Source organism: Hyalella azteca, unplaced genomic scaffold, assembly GCF_000764305.2.
Source record: "Hyalella azteca isolate HAZT.00-mixed unplaced genomic scaffold, Hazt_2.0.2 contig17323, whole genome shotgun sequence".
NCBI lineage: Eukaryota > Metazoa > Arthropoda > Malacostraca > Amphipoda > Hyalellidae > Hyalella > Hyalella azteca.
In genome coordinates, this window is record NW_025947110.1 from 36,286 (window position 1) to 51,398 (window position 15,113).

General features: G+C 39.1%; 1 protein-coding gene across 1 annotated transcript in view; it reads right to left on the minus strand.

The window, feature by feature from the left end:
* Positions 1 to 15,113, minus strand: part of LOC108683118 (protein spinster) — a 28,441-nt gene that overhangs the window by 2,720 nt on the left and 10,608 nt on the right. Inside the window, exons 2-11 of the mRNA XM_047885211.1 lie at positions 10,534 to 10,730; positions 10,059 to 10,210; positions 9,192 to 9,416; positions 8,623 to 8,666; positions 8,367 to 8,544; positions 7,353 to 7,524; positions 6,657 to 6,755; positions 5,957 to 6,112; positions 5,325 to 5,443; positions 1,405 to 1,510 (exon numbers count right to left, since the gene is read on the minus strand). Coding sequence (XP_047741167.1) covers positions 1,405 to 1,510; positions 5,325 to 5,443; positions 5,957 to 6,112; positions 6,657 to 6,755; positions 7,353 to 7,524; positions 8,367 to 8,544; positions 8,623 to 8,666; positions 9,192 to 9,416; positions 10,059 to 10,210; positions 10,534 to 10,730 — 1,448 coding nt within the window. The remainder of the gene's footprint in view (positions 1 to 1,404; positions 1,511 to 5,324; positions 5,444 to 5,956; positions 6,113 to 6,656; positions 6,756 to 7,352; positions 7,525 to 8,366; positions 8,545 to 8,622; positions 8,667 to 9,191; positions 9,417 to 10,058; positions 10,211 to 10,533; positions 10,731 to 15,113) is intronic.

The window sequence follows — 15,113 nt, forward strand, 5'->3', positions numbered from 1 at the left end:
GATAACGTCCCACTAATACGGCATGTGTATTTTCTCCAACAAATTCAGCCTTGTGAATATCGATATTATTTCAGATTTACGAAGAAAAATCATGTAGATGCTAGAGCTTCTATGTTTGGGCAAATAAGCACAAAACAGAAGCGAGTGAGGCTTTCTCGGACGTCGCAAGAACAATTCGCACCCGAATGTTATAATGAAAAGCCATGAATTTACCACTAATGCACACCACGAGCAACATCATACATCACAACAATCATACATGTATCATGCAAGTTACATTAAGTTGAAGCAATTTCTGTATATAATGTTGCAGGCTTCAGTGGTAGCGATGTCAATACACGAGCCGCGAGAGATTTACAGACTAACTCTTATAAGACCAGATATGTAATTCAAAGTTTTAAATTACCATTAAGTGAGATAAGAAAATTATTCTTCTCAGTAATACTTAAAATTCTAATTGGCATGCGGTGAGATTACCCAAAGTGACAGAGTTCTTCCATGCAATGAAACTATTAAGATATCTTATCTGGCATCATCCTCTTGACGTTATACCAAAAGGCACGAATAACGACTGACCACCAATAACTATTAATGAGTTATCAATAAAATGTTGAGGCTTGCTGATTCGGTTAAACTTTTCCAATTTTAATAACTTATAACACGTAAGGCCCATTTTAGGGAAATTACTATAGGAATCTGAGAAGGTGGACAATCACAGTGGGCCCGTGCAATAAGCGGCAGCATCTTGCGGATCCATGACATTATTTCATCATTAAAGGACATAAATTACACGATGAAAATCTAAAACTCACAAGGACAAGCAAAATAAAAATATCACATCATAGCATCAAATTCCGCGGCACTGCAACTGAGATGATCACTCACGCAATAAAATAGTGCACATGTACGAGCGAGTTGACGGCAGATGCCAGCACAATTTGTACTATCTAGAGGATGATGTTTGACATGATTACAAATAACACAGATAATTAACCTTAAAGTGGTCTCGGCGTACAAAACGTACGCCTTTTACAGAAGAGGGAGCAAGCGAGCGAAGGATATTTCCTGCAAATGCTGATGATTATTAATTGAGATTACTAATGTGCAATTGGCAATTCATTTGGATGAGATGTCAGGAGCGTTAGATGAAGCAACACTAGTGTTGAATGAAGACTACCAAGATTACTACCAAAAATGATGAAGATGTTGATGTCTTCGTTGATAACCACAAACTATGATGATGAAGTTGTTGAGTGATGTATGTATGTTAGATGAGGCAATGATAGTCTTATTTTGAGACCACGAATAATGATAAAGATGTTAACGCTAGTCTTGGTTAGAACTATGATGTCGAAGATGTTAAGTGATAAGGGCGCTGGTCTGATCAGGCCCCGGTAGCGGCACCTCGTGCGCGTATCTGTGTCGAGGATCTAACGACGAAGGCACTTCACCGTCGCTGCTGCTGTCCGTGCTGTGGTCGCTGCCGCTGTGGCTGTGAACGTCGCCTCCTATGCGATACAAGGACATGTACAACCACACAAACTTTTATATGCTTACAGTCAAGAAACACTACTTTTATTCGTACTTTTGCCACTTACAATTATAATTTAAATACAATTTTCGTCACATAAACTACTTGTGCGACAAAGGTAACTTTTATATTTTTGAGTTTAGGTATTTTTATTGAATTTGTGTAAATAAATCTAATCTTTCCATCTTTGAATGAGTGAATTAATCAAGAACGGTATGCATGAGACAGTAAAAAAATGCAAGTGCATCAATCAAATCAGAGCTTTAGAGCTCAAGCTGGACTGTAAATTATTCAGCATCCTGTAGGAAAAAATCATCGTTATATTCATACCAGCAACACTTTTCGTAACAATACCCAACGGGTTTGAGAACTGCAACACAAAAACCACATTCTACCTCAGAAAAAAAGAACTTTCCCACGAAAAAGAACTCGGGCAATTTTTCCATGGTTCTGTGGAGGTAATCAAGACCGTAACAAAATCTAAATCACGACCACACAAAACAGAATCTCGACACCACAGGAACATAATCTCAATAATCAGGATGACAAACACAACATTCTTTTCGATGGAAATCACGGACAGATATAGGCACAAAAAAAACTTAACAGACATAAAATGTAAGGCACTTTGTAGGAAATGCATGCAACGGAAGATCACAAAAGAATAACAGTTCGCCGGCAACAAACTAAGATCACCATTGAATGACCTAAATGCCAACAATGGATAAAGCTAGCCAACAAAACGATGTTTCGGAACAGGTTTTGCGCTAAATTTTACAACATCAACCAACGGGCAGGGCAAATCACGTGTTGCGGCAACACCGTGTAGCGCGCTAGCAATCACAAAACTTCATTGTAACTGGCGAAATATTTACAAGTTGCACGATCGTATACAGGTTGAACGATTGTTTATAGGACGTAGGAACTAATACGGGTACCCGGTTGTTCGATCGCTTAAGGTTGGTAGTCAAAGTGCGGTGAAATCTGAGAGCGAGATATTCGCGACCATCGTGTGAAATCCTGGATCGGCCCCAAGCTCGGCCCGTCGCTACCCTTGAGCTTGTAGTCTGTGTAATATATCATAGCCAGCCCCTTTCTTGCGGTAACGGGCGGCTTCCAGTTGGCCGAGGAATGGCCAGAACTAATTGGACTAGGCCGACCACTGGCCACGTAATATTCTCGCCCCCCTCGTTGAGTTCGCCTTCACCGTGCCGCCCATCGTGAACTGACAGCTCAGTAATTTACGACGTCTGTTTCTCATCATCATCATCATCATTTCCACATATCCTTCATCGAAACAATTAATTTACGGTATATACCAGTCTTAGATAAACTAGTTTTTGGTTGGTAATAGCTAAAACAAGGAGGCTGATCAAGAAATGCCGAGGCTACCATTCGGTGGAGAATGAAAATTATAACCTGTTGACTTCGCGGCATAACATCACTTCAACGTTCCCGATCGCAGCTGGCAATCTGACTAGGGCAATAGAGCTTGTAAGGACGTAACTCTTCCAACAGATAACTAATGATCACGTAGCGACCATATCATTATTAATTATAATGACCCTAAATTAGCGCTCCTATCATTATAAATGTTATAGTTTACGAAGAATTTTTCGTTGAAATATCCCTACCAATCTAAAATTTCCGACGGACAGATCAACTCATGACATATAAGAAAAAAGATGGCGGCACACGAAGACGAAAAAATTTTACATATACTAAAAAATACTGTACTTCCCACAGACAGCAAGACGAAATCTCTCACCTTATGAAGTGGCGCAGGATAGCAAGGCTAAGAACTGGTAATTCATGTTGCTCCATTACCAAGTCTAAAACGTTAATAAATATGATATCAAACATTTAATTAAACGGGGCTTGTGCCTACACTATTTGCCTGGCGTAAATGAACACTCAAACATTCCGGTACGTTCTTCTATCTCACAGCTTCTCCGCCCGAGTCGATGATTAAAGGCAGCACCAGTTCGCTGGAGTGAACAACGATAAGCCATTCCTTACTAAGCTAAATCCCATTAAATTTTCATAGGATAAATTTTGTAAGTTTGTTCAAAGATAAGTTTTGTATCGTTCGCAAGTCCGATTCCCTCGTCGGCAATGGACGGATTGGTTAACGTCCCAATTGTTAATTAGTTGACATCACAACGAGCCGAACATCTTGAAAATTTTCATCATAAACGAAAAAAAAACACTTGCAAAAGAGAAGAGGCACACGCAAGTTAAACTGTTCCGTGTAAAAAACGCAGGCAAATCAGAAAGAAACGAAACCGCAGCGAGATCTTCTCACGTGACATCTACACAAACTTCTCTTGGATGAAAGCAAAAACATCACTTTTTGTATTGGTCAAAAATATTAAACTTAATTTTTGAATGCATGTCGAACTGACTGAATTGAAAACCAAATTCCGTGTAGTTATAAATGACCGAGATATTGATACGACAGAATTGAAGTAAATGATAATTAATGGCCTGATGAGTTGACGTGAGAAGTTCTCGGACAAAATTGTCGGAAGCACAAACCTTGCGTCACGAGAAGCAGGCCTTGCGCGCCTGGGGCGCGGCGCTCTACATCGCAGGTCTGAGGCTTAGCGTCCGCTGTGCAAATTACAGCCTCCTTCCATCATTCAGTAATATAAGATGAACAAAATATAACAGGAAAACCAAAACACTTGTACGCGCCAATACGCCATGTTACTGCTACGCGGCAATTTTCTAAGAGAAATAACGCACTTTAAACCAGGGAAAGGAGCACAAAACTTTCTTCAAAGGTGAAGCGAAGCAAATATCGATAGGTTGCATGCAAAATTATCACTTTGTTAGTTTTAGTTAACAGCAGATTATTTCAAGTGTGAAATCTATTATTAATTATAGAATCAATACTAAATACCGTTCGAATAACGCTAGAATATAGTCGTACAAGCAAAGAGGAGTTATTAAGTAAGGAGTTTCCAACAGCAAGGCATACTCGATAAAAAATAGCAGAGCTGCAAAAACAAGGCACACTGTGGAGTTCAGCCTTCATCTGTTCTCTATCTAATTAATAATCACGACAAGCGTATTTCAGTCACTGCGGTGGTGAACGATAACGGGCGAGTTTCAAGCGTTTGATGAATAGCTTATGAGATTCGGCCTCCCGCTGATCATTGCGCATCACAACTTAATTTATGCATGCATTTATGCATTTATCTGTGTTCTAGATTTATCGAACTGACGATGGAGCTGGTGTCCGAAACGTTTTCAAAAGAGATATGCTAAATTTTTGTGGTGTTTTCTTCACTTTTAAATTTCTAGTGAATCTGCGATTAAAGCAATCTAGTGACTTTTTTAAATTAATTTCGCTTTCACACATACAAAATAATGCCAGGGTGCTAGATATAATAAAGAGCTCACCAGGTGCTAGAAAACTAACCAAAAATTAGCAAATCGTCAATTGGAAATCGATCGACCCCTTCCGAACGCATAACCAGGAGCTGCTGAGAGAAATATCCCAGCAACAACAAATTTCGACACAAGTCTTGTGATTAGATGCTGCAGCTTGTGAAGGACGGACTCCAAAACGAAGCCGTTATTACGGTTATTGAATTGACAAAAAAAAATTAAATCTTGCCACGGATAAATAAAGGTCGATTCACGAGCCCAACCAAACGCTGGTTTTGACACCACCCCTCACGATAGCAGCAACCTGAGAAGAGAATTTTCTCGAATCCTGATAATAAAACGGGAAAGTAACTGACGAGTCAAATAAGTTAATGACGACATATGGGCATAAAACTGACCTGCAATAGTGCGGTCAGTTCTCTCTTTATCCTTCTCAATGAAGCAGCAGGTGATGAAGAAGAACACGGCGCCCAAGATAAGCACGCACGTGCACAAGTAGAAAGACATCTGCAGCGCCTGTAAAATAATCATAAACCTGAATATTTCTTATGAACTCAAGCCTTGCAGAAAGCTTACACCTGCCTAAAAATAACCTATTCAGTCTTTATTGAACACTCAAAATGCTGTTATATAAACTACTGCGCACCTGAATTGTCAGGCAAGAATTTTTTTCAGTAGGTCTTTATTTTATACCAACACGATATACTGTACATACAGACACATTTTCTAAAGGATTGCCAGAATGATATTCAGCCAAGGTCTCACGAAATAACTTCAATTTGCAAGCATCAATTTCATAAACGGTGTAACAGCTCAACCAAATTTATCACTAACTTGTTTTATAGTAAATAAAGAAAGTTAACATTTCTCTAACCTGCTCTCAAATTACAAGAAAAACTCAACACTAGGCTCTCTAATCCGAATATAATATCGAATTTTTACTTTAACAATTCCGTTATACATCCAGCATATCCCTTAACCACGAACTACAACCTCCATGAACTGTATATGAATATCTCGCATAATAACCTTAAAAGAAGCGTATTTGTCGTCCGAGTCACTGGGCAATTCAGTGGTCGCGGTCAAGTTTGAGCTCAAGAAGAAGAGTTGGTCCAGCATGACTGGGGATGTTGTGGTGGATACGTTGCTTTGGTTCATGTAGTAAGGCTTCAGCAAGTCAGCCACCTGAATAGAAAAAAATTAAGTTAGAAATCAAACAAATTTTCTCTTTTAGTAACCAAACAATTTTTAAATACACAAGGTTCATGAAGTAAGGCTTCAGCAAGTTAGCCACCTGAATAGAAAAAAATCAAGTTAGAAATCAAACAAACTTTCTCTTTTAGTAACCAAACCATTTTTAAATAAGACAAAGCTGGTTCAGGAAGGAGGTGGAATTGTCAAATCCATTCAGAAAATTCCAAACAATTACATACGAGTATAGTTTGGCAGAAGCCCTTCCTCTATGCAAGTTTAACTGAAGACTAGAGAATATTTTTTATCAATAATTCTCTAATTTGTCTTCTCGATAAGTCGAACCAACTTTCTGAGACGACTAATGACACAATTATTGATGAAAAACATTCTTTGATCTTAAATCAAACTAACGTAACAGAATTACATACTCCGCAAATGAACATAGGATATGATGAACGCCAACAAACAAATAATATCCCGTACGTCTTACGTCGACAGAATGTTGATCACAAGCTGAAATTAACACAAGACTCACCAACCCAACGACGTAGGGGCTGCCGGCGTCGCCCAGGGCGTGCGAGAAGAGGATTTGGAAAGCTTCAGCCGACGACCGCCGAGTTGGGATCACGATGTACTGGTGGAGGAAGCGAATTAATGCCTGGCAGAAATTTTAAAACACGAATAAATGAGCACTACAGGAAGTCATCAGAGAAACTGTGACCTCTGACACAGGGCACGTCAAGTCAATAAGACTGATTTCATTCTTGTTTTGAAATCTTCGTTCATCTTAGTGCACTACAAGTATTGCCAGGAGTAAATACTTGCAAAACGGTGTATACCAAAAACACACGCTGTCATTATTTTAAGACAAACTGATCTATAAAAATCGATTTTGACGGTATATAAGAAATAAAGTCACTCGTTTGCTTGAATCGCAAATTCACTAAAAACTTAAACGCAAAGAAAACTTCACAAAAATTCATAGTATCTTTAAACGAAACGGAAACGTTTTCTTTAAAGATACTATGAATTTTTTGGGAGTTTTCTTTGCTTTTAAGTTTTTATAAAAATCAATAAATAACAGATCATCACACACTAGTCAATTGTCAAAGATGACGACAAACTCACGAGCACAATATCCGAGATAACGGAGCTTTCAAGTTTTTATAAAAATCGATAAATAACAGATCATCACACACGAGTCAACTGTCAAAGATGACGGCAAGCTCACGAGCACAATATCCGAGATGACGGCCCAGTTGAGGTTGAGGAAGACCTGCCCGAAGAAGACGATGGCGTACGCGGCTTTGGTGTCAAACTCCGCCATGTACATCCCGGCGCCCAGCAGCGGCAGCGCCACCAGCACACCAATCCCGCACACCAGCGGGTCGCCGTAGCCGTAACTGCAACATCAGGGTTACATCAGTGTTGCAACATCAGGGTTACATCAGTGTTGCAACATAAGGGTTACCACATCAGTGTTGCAACATCGGTGCAACATCAGGGCAATTCAGCGCTACAGTCACGTCAAAAATACACGCGCGTACGGTGGTAAATTGGCCGGACGTAGGAAGCTTTCAACCAATAGAAAAATGATTCTACCAAAAAATGCCTTCTTATCACAAATGTTGACGCCGAAACAGTAATAATCTCGACTATTATTTCGGGGACCTAATACTTTGGGGGGAAAACAATACATCAAAATTTTCTTAATAATAAATACACTTACAATGAACAATAGTCTGTAAATGTGATCAATCTTAGTATTGATACAACCAAGTAATAACGAGGCATTCTCAAATTATCGAGGTATCTTGCTAACTAATTTTTCATTGTGGTCTCCTGCATTTCAGTAAACTGCATATCAAAACTGCAAAATAAATAGTGAACTGCAGATCAAAACTGCAAAATATATAGTGAACTGTAGATCAAAACTGCCAAATAAACAGTGAACTGCAGTCCAAATACTAACATCTTCCTAAGGTACTGGCCCCCAAAGGACCCCAGCGGGACGCCAGAATTGCAGATCAAAACTACAAAATATATAGTGAACTGCATATCAAAACTGCAAAATAGTGAACTGCAGATCACAAGTACAAAATAAATAGTGAACTGCAGATCACAAGTACAAAATAAATAGTGAACTGCAGATCAAAACGATAAAATAAGTAGTCAACTCAAAATAAATACTGAACTGCAGATCAAAACTGCCAAATAAATAGTGAACTGCAGTCAAAATACTAACATCTTCCTGAGGTACTGGCCCCCAAAGGACCCCAGCGGGACGCCAACAAGCCCGGCAACCATGGCGATGGCCCCGAAGACAAAGGCGACGCTGTTGACGTTCACGTCAGGGTGTTCCTGTATGTCAACACCGGCCTCTACGAACAGCGGCCCCCACCACGCCAGCGCTCCAGCCCTGTCTCTTATACACATCTAGATGTGTATAAGAGACAGGGTTCATGAGGTAAGGNACACGTACGATTTACTGCACAATGTACGCATTATTATTAATTTTGCGATAGTTGACAACACGTACGATTTACTGCACAATGTACGCATTATTATTAATTTTGCGATAATTGACGACACGTACGATTTGCTGCACAATGTACGCATTATTATTAATTTATAATACGAATTATTATATTAGAAATCTACAATATGAAGTAATTTACAATACAAATTATTACATAAGGAATTTATTCTATGAAGTATTATATCACTAATTTATAATGTGAAGTGTTATTGCCGCATCGAGATGAGACCAAAGCTAATGAACATAAGTCATTATTCGACCATAATAATTAGGACATTATAAGCTAAATAGCCATTGTTCGGATATGAGAAATATTAGTTATGTAAGAAATAAATAGAACAGGAGAATAAATCAGTAAGTTATTTGTGCAACTCGACGAGTGAGCAAAAAATAATCTGATGGCTAAAATTGAATATTAATTCCAAGTAAGTAGGAATGAATGATAAAAATAATTGTAGAGCCAAAAATAATTATATCGCGAAAATAGAATATTAATAAAGTAGGAATGAAGCACCAGACTTGATCACTGACTTGGTGGCGAGATCCTTGAGGTCCTTGAGGAAGTTGGTAGGCTTGAGATGCTCGCCGCCCTCGACCTGGCCACGGGGAGGCTCCTGCAGCACCAGCAGGATGAGGAGGACGGCCACCAGCCCCATCACGGGGGTTACACGCAGACCCCAACGCCAGGCTTCTTCCCCAGCGTTCAGAGCCTTCGCGATATTGGTTACTTCAGCGCCCACCATGTAGCCCAGACCGCTGAAATTGTATGAACAAGTCAGCACTTCAGCCCCCACCATATAGCCCAGACCGCTGAAATGGTATGAACAAGTCAGCACTTCAGCCCCCACCATGTAGCCTAGACCGCTGAAATGGTATGAACAAGTCAGCACTTCAGCCCCCACCATGTAGCCCAGACCGCTGAAATGGTATGAACAAGTCAGCACTTCAGCCCCACCATGTAGCCTAGACCGCTGAAATGGCAACAGTACTTCAGCCCGCATAGTATTTCATTTAGTGACTATTAGCAAGAAATATTAGGATAAAAAAATAATTGTGTTGGAGGACTGAAATCTGCAAGAGCAACAAGCAGTGACATAGATGAAGATATTGCACTTGAGCATTGGATTTCATCAGAGTGTGCATTCCATTAGGCATTGCGTATATACCGGAGCATAGTGTATGCCCATAGGCATTGCGTATGCCACTACGCATTGCGTATGCCACTACGCATTGCGTATAGGTATACCGGCGCAGTGTATGCCACAAGGCATTGCCTATGCCATTACGAATTGCGTATATAACGGCGCATAGTGCATGCGACTAGGCATTGCGTATGCCATTACGAATTGCGTATATACCGGCGCATTGTGCATGCCACTACGCATATTGTATGCAAACCTGCCGACAGGGATGGCGAAGTAGAAGATGGCGAGTATTTTTGAGCGCTGGTCGCCGATGAACATGTCGGATAATATGGTGGGGGCGATGGTCGAGTAGCTCGCCTCTCCCACGCCCACCAGGCACCGGAACACCGTGAAGCTCGCGTAGTTCTGCAACGTAAATTTGAGTTAGTCAAGTATTGATTTCTGTATATCCGCTTGCATTAATTCACAAACACGATCTATCAAGAATTTACTCTGAATATAGACGTTACCTAACGCCAAATTAACCGTGAAAAAGGACGATTTATTTAACATTCTAAAAAAAACAAGACCGAACATGCACTGGTGTGGAGCGATAAATACAAAACTGTATGAATATATAGAAATATATTACCGAATCCAATGAAGTATTAAATTTCCGCTTTAGTAACAACAGACTGCAACGGGAATAATTGAAGTAACTCGAAGCGTTAAAACAGAATGAGACTCACCGGCATGAATGATCCTGCTAAGGTTGCTAAAGACCAGAAGAAGATGCCAAACGATAAGAGATATCTTCGGTTGAAGCGGTCACCCAAGTAGCCATATATAGGCGCCACCACCATGTAAACAACCACGAAGACGGTCTGTAGTAAACCTGCTTGCGCGTTGCTGATTTGAAACGTGTCTTGAATATCCGTTAACATTCCTGTAAAAAAAATAGCAAACGTTAATATCCCGCTCCACACAAACACGCACAGAAAACTTACACATTTCGATACATGTTTTGAGATCGGCAAGCATTCCAGGAATTTAAAAGTAAAGAAAATAGCCAAAAATTTCACCATTTCTTATAAGAGAAAACGTTTCGGAGTCCAGCTCCATCGTCAGTTCAAAACCTAGAACACAAGTACAAACAATTAGTAGCCTAAAATTCACATTCAAACAATTCACCTAAACTTGAGGACATTAGAACTAAAATCGAAGATAACAGAAATAAAAATGAGATAACATGTAGAGAAAGTACTATCTATTTACAATTTGTAGAGGATAGGAACTGAATGCAGCATTTAAACTGGGTTTCTGTTTGAAAATATATAATGATTCTAAAATTCGTAGGTCAGAAACACCGGTTGTGGAGGCTAAAACTCTAAAATCACTATTGGACACCGGGACGTTGCACTGCTCGGCATGAATACGTACGGCTGAATGAGGGGGATGCGCAAGTATGTTCCCTGTTCTATAACTCCTGCCCCTATGCCTGTCTCTTATACACATCTAGATGTGTATAAGAGACAGGTTTAAATGCTGCATTCAGTTCCTATCCTCTACAAATTGTAAATAGATAGTACTTTCTCTACATGTCATCTCATTTTTATTTCTGTTATCTTCGATTTTAGTTCTAATGCCCTCAAGTTTAGGTGAATTGTTTGAATGTGAATTTTAGGTTACTAATTGTTTGTACTTGTGTTCTAGGTTTTGAACTGACGATGGAGCTGGACTCCGAAACGTTTTCTCTTATAAGAAATGGTGAAATTTTTGGCTATTTTCTTTACTTTTAAATTCCTGGTAAATTTGCGATTTAAGCAGCCAAGTGATCTTAATACTTATATCCGGCAAGCATTCTTATTACACGGAATGCATGAATAGTTATATCGGACAACATATATAAATCGTACATTAAACTATTAGGAATAATAAAGAGTCCTGAGTAGTTTTAGAAGAATTTGCCGGCACGATATAATATTGTAATAGGTCAGCGGGATTTATTAGAAGGTAGAATCTTTAACCTCGGGAATATTTCATGTCGAGCGAGAGATCAGGTACAAGTTGATTTATAATGAAGGAAAATATAACCTTCAGAATGTAACCCAGGACTATTGTTGTAGTAGAGAGTCAACAGTTATTGATAGACGGCCTTGCTTTAGGCCATTCGTTGGAGTAGCCTAGGGTGCCTTTCTTAAATTAAAGGGACTAAAGCACCGTATAAAAATTTTCAGTGTTGATCCGTTGGCAGAATTGAACGGTCTAAAATAATAAACAGCACAGTATTATAGCATAAAATAGGCCTTACAGGCCTACAGCATTATAGTAAAAAATTGCAGCTGTGTAGAAGGTACAACAGTATAACGGCTAAATTTTCAGTAGAAAACAGACTTAAGTTTACAACTGAAGCAGCAGGCACGCATCAATTACACGCTTAATGATCCTGAACTTCGAAAGCTGACGTTGAGCTACAAAGATACAACACGTCCGTCGTCATGTGACTGACGCTATCGGAAGTCACGCGACTGACGCTATCGAAAGTCACGCGACTGACGCTATCGGTAGTCATGTGACTGACGCTATCGGTAGTCATGTGACTGACGCTATCGGTAGTCATGTGACTGACGCTATCGGTAGTCATGTGACTGACGCTATCGGTAGNAAGAGACAGCCGGTGGATCGTGCCGTAGGTACTTAACGTGTTAATATAACTAGAAATATTTACTGCAGAATAGAATAGTAGTATAAGGCTCTAATCACTAGCTATTGCCTATACATCATCGCCTAGAATGTGACGCGTTCTACTCACTACAATTTTAGGTAGTAGGTAATGTCTAATGACATCATCACCTAGAATGTGACGCCACTATTGTTTAAGCAGCCGCATAGAAAGGAATGCGTGGAAGGAAGTACTTCACTACCTCCGGTTACAGTTACACAAACCTGTATATAGCTACATCGCTCGCAATATAGACACGTGTTCGCTGTACGATGTACCTAGCAAGTGCGTTCAGTATTGACTGGCTGTCATTTATTGATGTACGCCCACGCGCGATGTATAATCAATAGTCATCAGGCAGAAACATTCAGTAGCAATTCACGGATCTTAAGTAAGCATATAACTATCTACTTCAGCACAGTGCTAAGACAACTTAGGTTATTGATATTGTAGGGAAAATATATGTTTTTACATTAGACAGTGGAGGAGAGTCTGAAAATATCAATGAGTAGAATGTTGAAAATATTTGCGAAACGAATAACCTGCTTATAGTGGCATGTGATACTAGGTAGCAAAGTATAAACGTAACCGAGTTCCTAATTCTACACCTTCATTTTATGCTAAGGCAAGAAGCGCTACAAAACAATCTCAGATAATTAAAGCGGTTTCCTTTGGATGCCACGCATCAAAATCTTATCAAGCAGGAAGTTGACCTTCAATTTACTTCATTCAATAGCCATCAAGTGAAGTTCTCACAAGTGGCAATGTTTTGTTTGAGTTTGCAACTAAGCGTAACCATGGTAATTAACTCGAAGTCATTATCGTCAGAATTATACCGTTTATGCGGGTTTATACACGTTATCTATACTAAACCTGCTGTAGTGTTCGTCTACACTCTACAGTAATAGTTGCAAGATGTTTCCTTGTGTGCAAGATATGAAGAAGTGTGTACGATAAAGAAGCTATATCTTAGAAATGCGCGCGGTATAGAAGCTGTATCTTAGAAGTGTGTACGATATAGAATCTGCACGATTGAATTAATAATGCAATATTGATTTATTCAAACAATCTGTTGTACCTATTTGACATACCGTATACAGAATACGATCTACGTAACTATAGACGTCAGTGTTGTCTTAACATCAAGAACTTCAAACATCAGTGGCGCGGCGACTACTGATTATTCTTAGTATTTTAGATTTAAAATACACAATTTTCTCCTATCTTTATTGAGAAATGATAACCTTTAGGGATAATATAACAACGAAGGTTATCACCCTGGAGCCCTTTAAGAGAGCACCAACAGACGAAAGTGTGGGCCAAACCTTATTAGCTTTTAACTGGGTTAGACTTTACTTGATTATAAAATATATTGATGTTCTACGTTCATTATCAGAATTGATATTGATCATTATTATATCATATTGATCAAAATTATATTATATTGGTTATTTGAAAGAAAATTCCCTGCAATTCAGAGAGTATTACTTCACATGCTCGTGTTTTTTTCGCACGTTTTCATCAGTATTCATGAAAATAACACGCACAAAATATAAGGCTGTTAACAGAATAACTGCCTTTGTTGCATTTTGTTCAGCACGTTGACAGCATTAAGATTTAAATAAATTGTTTAACGATCTGGCTTGGATTTCCAATTAAATAACCAAAATAATTTATGATCGAATCTCTAAAAAAATAATTTTATACATTTAAAAACTAATTGTGGAGCAGAAACTTTCACAGAATTATATATATTAGATAACGAAGGATAATAATATTCAATCTAATATAACTGATTGAACTATTAATTCTGTATTCAGGTCTGCTAAGCTTGTCATGCACCTTACGTTCATATAAGTTTATGATCGCGTTCGATGCTTTGGCATTGAATAATTATTATAGATTAAATTAGACTCTAATGCAATGACAATATATATAAATACACAAGACTCTTAGAAAAATGGATGGGACATATAGTCAAAAAAAAGCGTCATTCGTTTCCCACGTACTGATACGTCATTTTCCTGCCAAAACTGCTTCAAAATGACCCATACAAGCGCAAAAAATACATGATCATTTGGAGAAAGTCTCGCTCATTTCTCTGAGTGTAAATTAAAAAAAATATATATTTCGATTTGATAAATAAAATGAAAGTCTCAAGAACCGGGGGATTTTGCGTGCACATGTCCCCTAGCCGGCGAACGGTCATGGGAGGGGAAGATAGGGCGGGATGGGGAGGGAATGAAGCGAGATCTGATTGGTCGAGCAGCAGTGGCGCGATGTGACGTCAGGCCAACAGCACACGAACAAACACACGCCTGCACGCCCTTCCAAGAGTTGCTGTAATCTACCGGTAAACATAGACGAGATAATGCTAGAAAGTTATTGTATTTTAGAGTACCAATCGGCCGCCTCTTTTTTCACTTTGAAGTAAACCGGTCACTTACAGATTTTAAATCTAAATTTATATTCACTATATAACACAGTATATGCCGCCTATTAGCCAACATACATGATTCACACTTCTATGAGCATATTTAGTCAAATACAGAAGTAAACCATGCATGGAAATCGCATCAAAATTAAATCTAAACAGCGCTTTAGAGC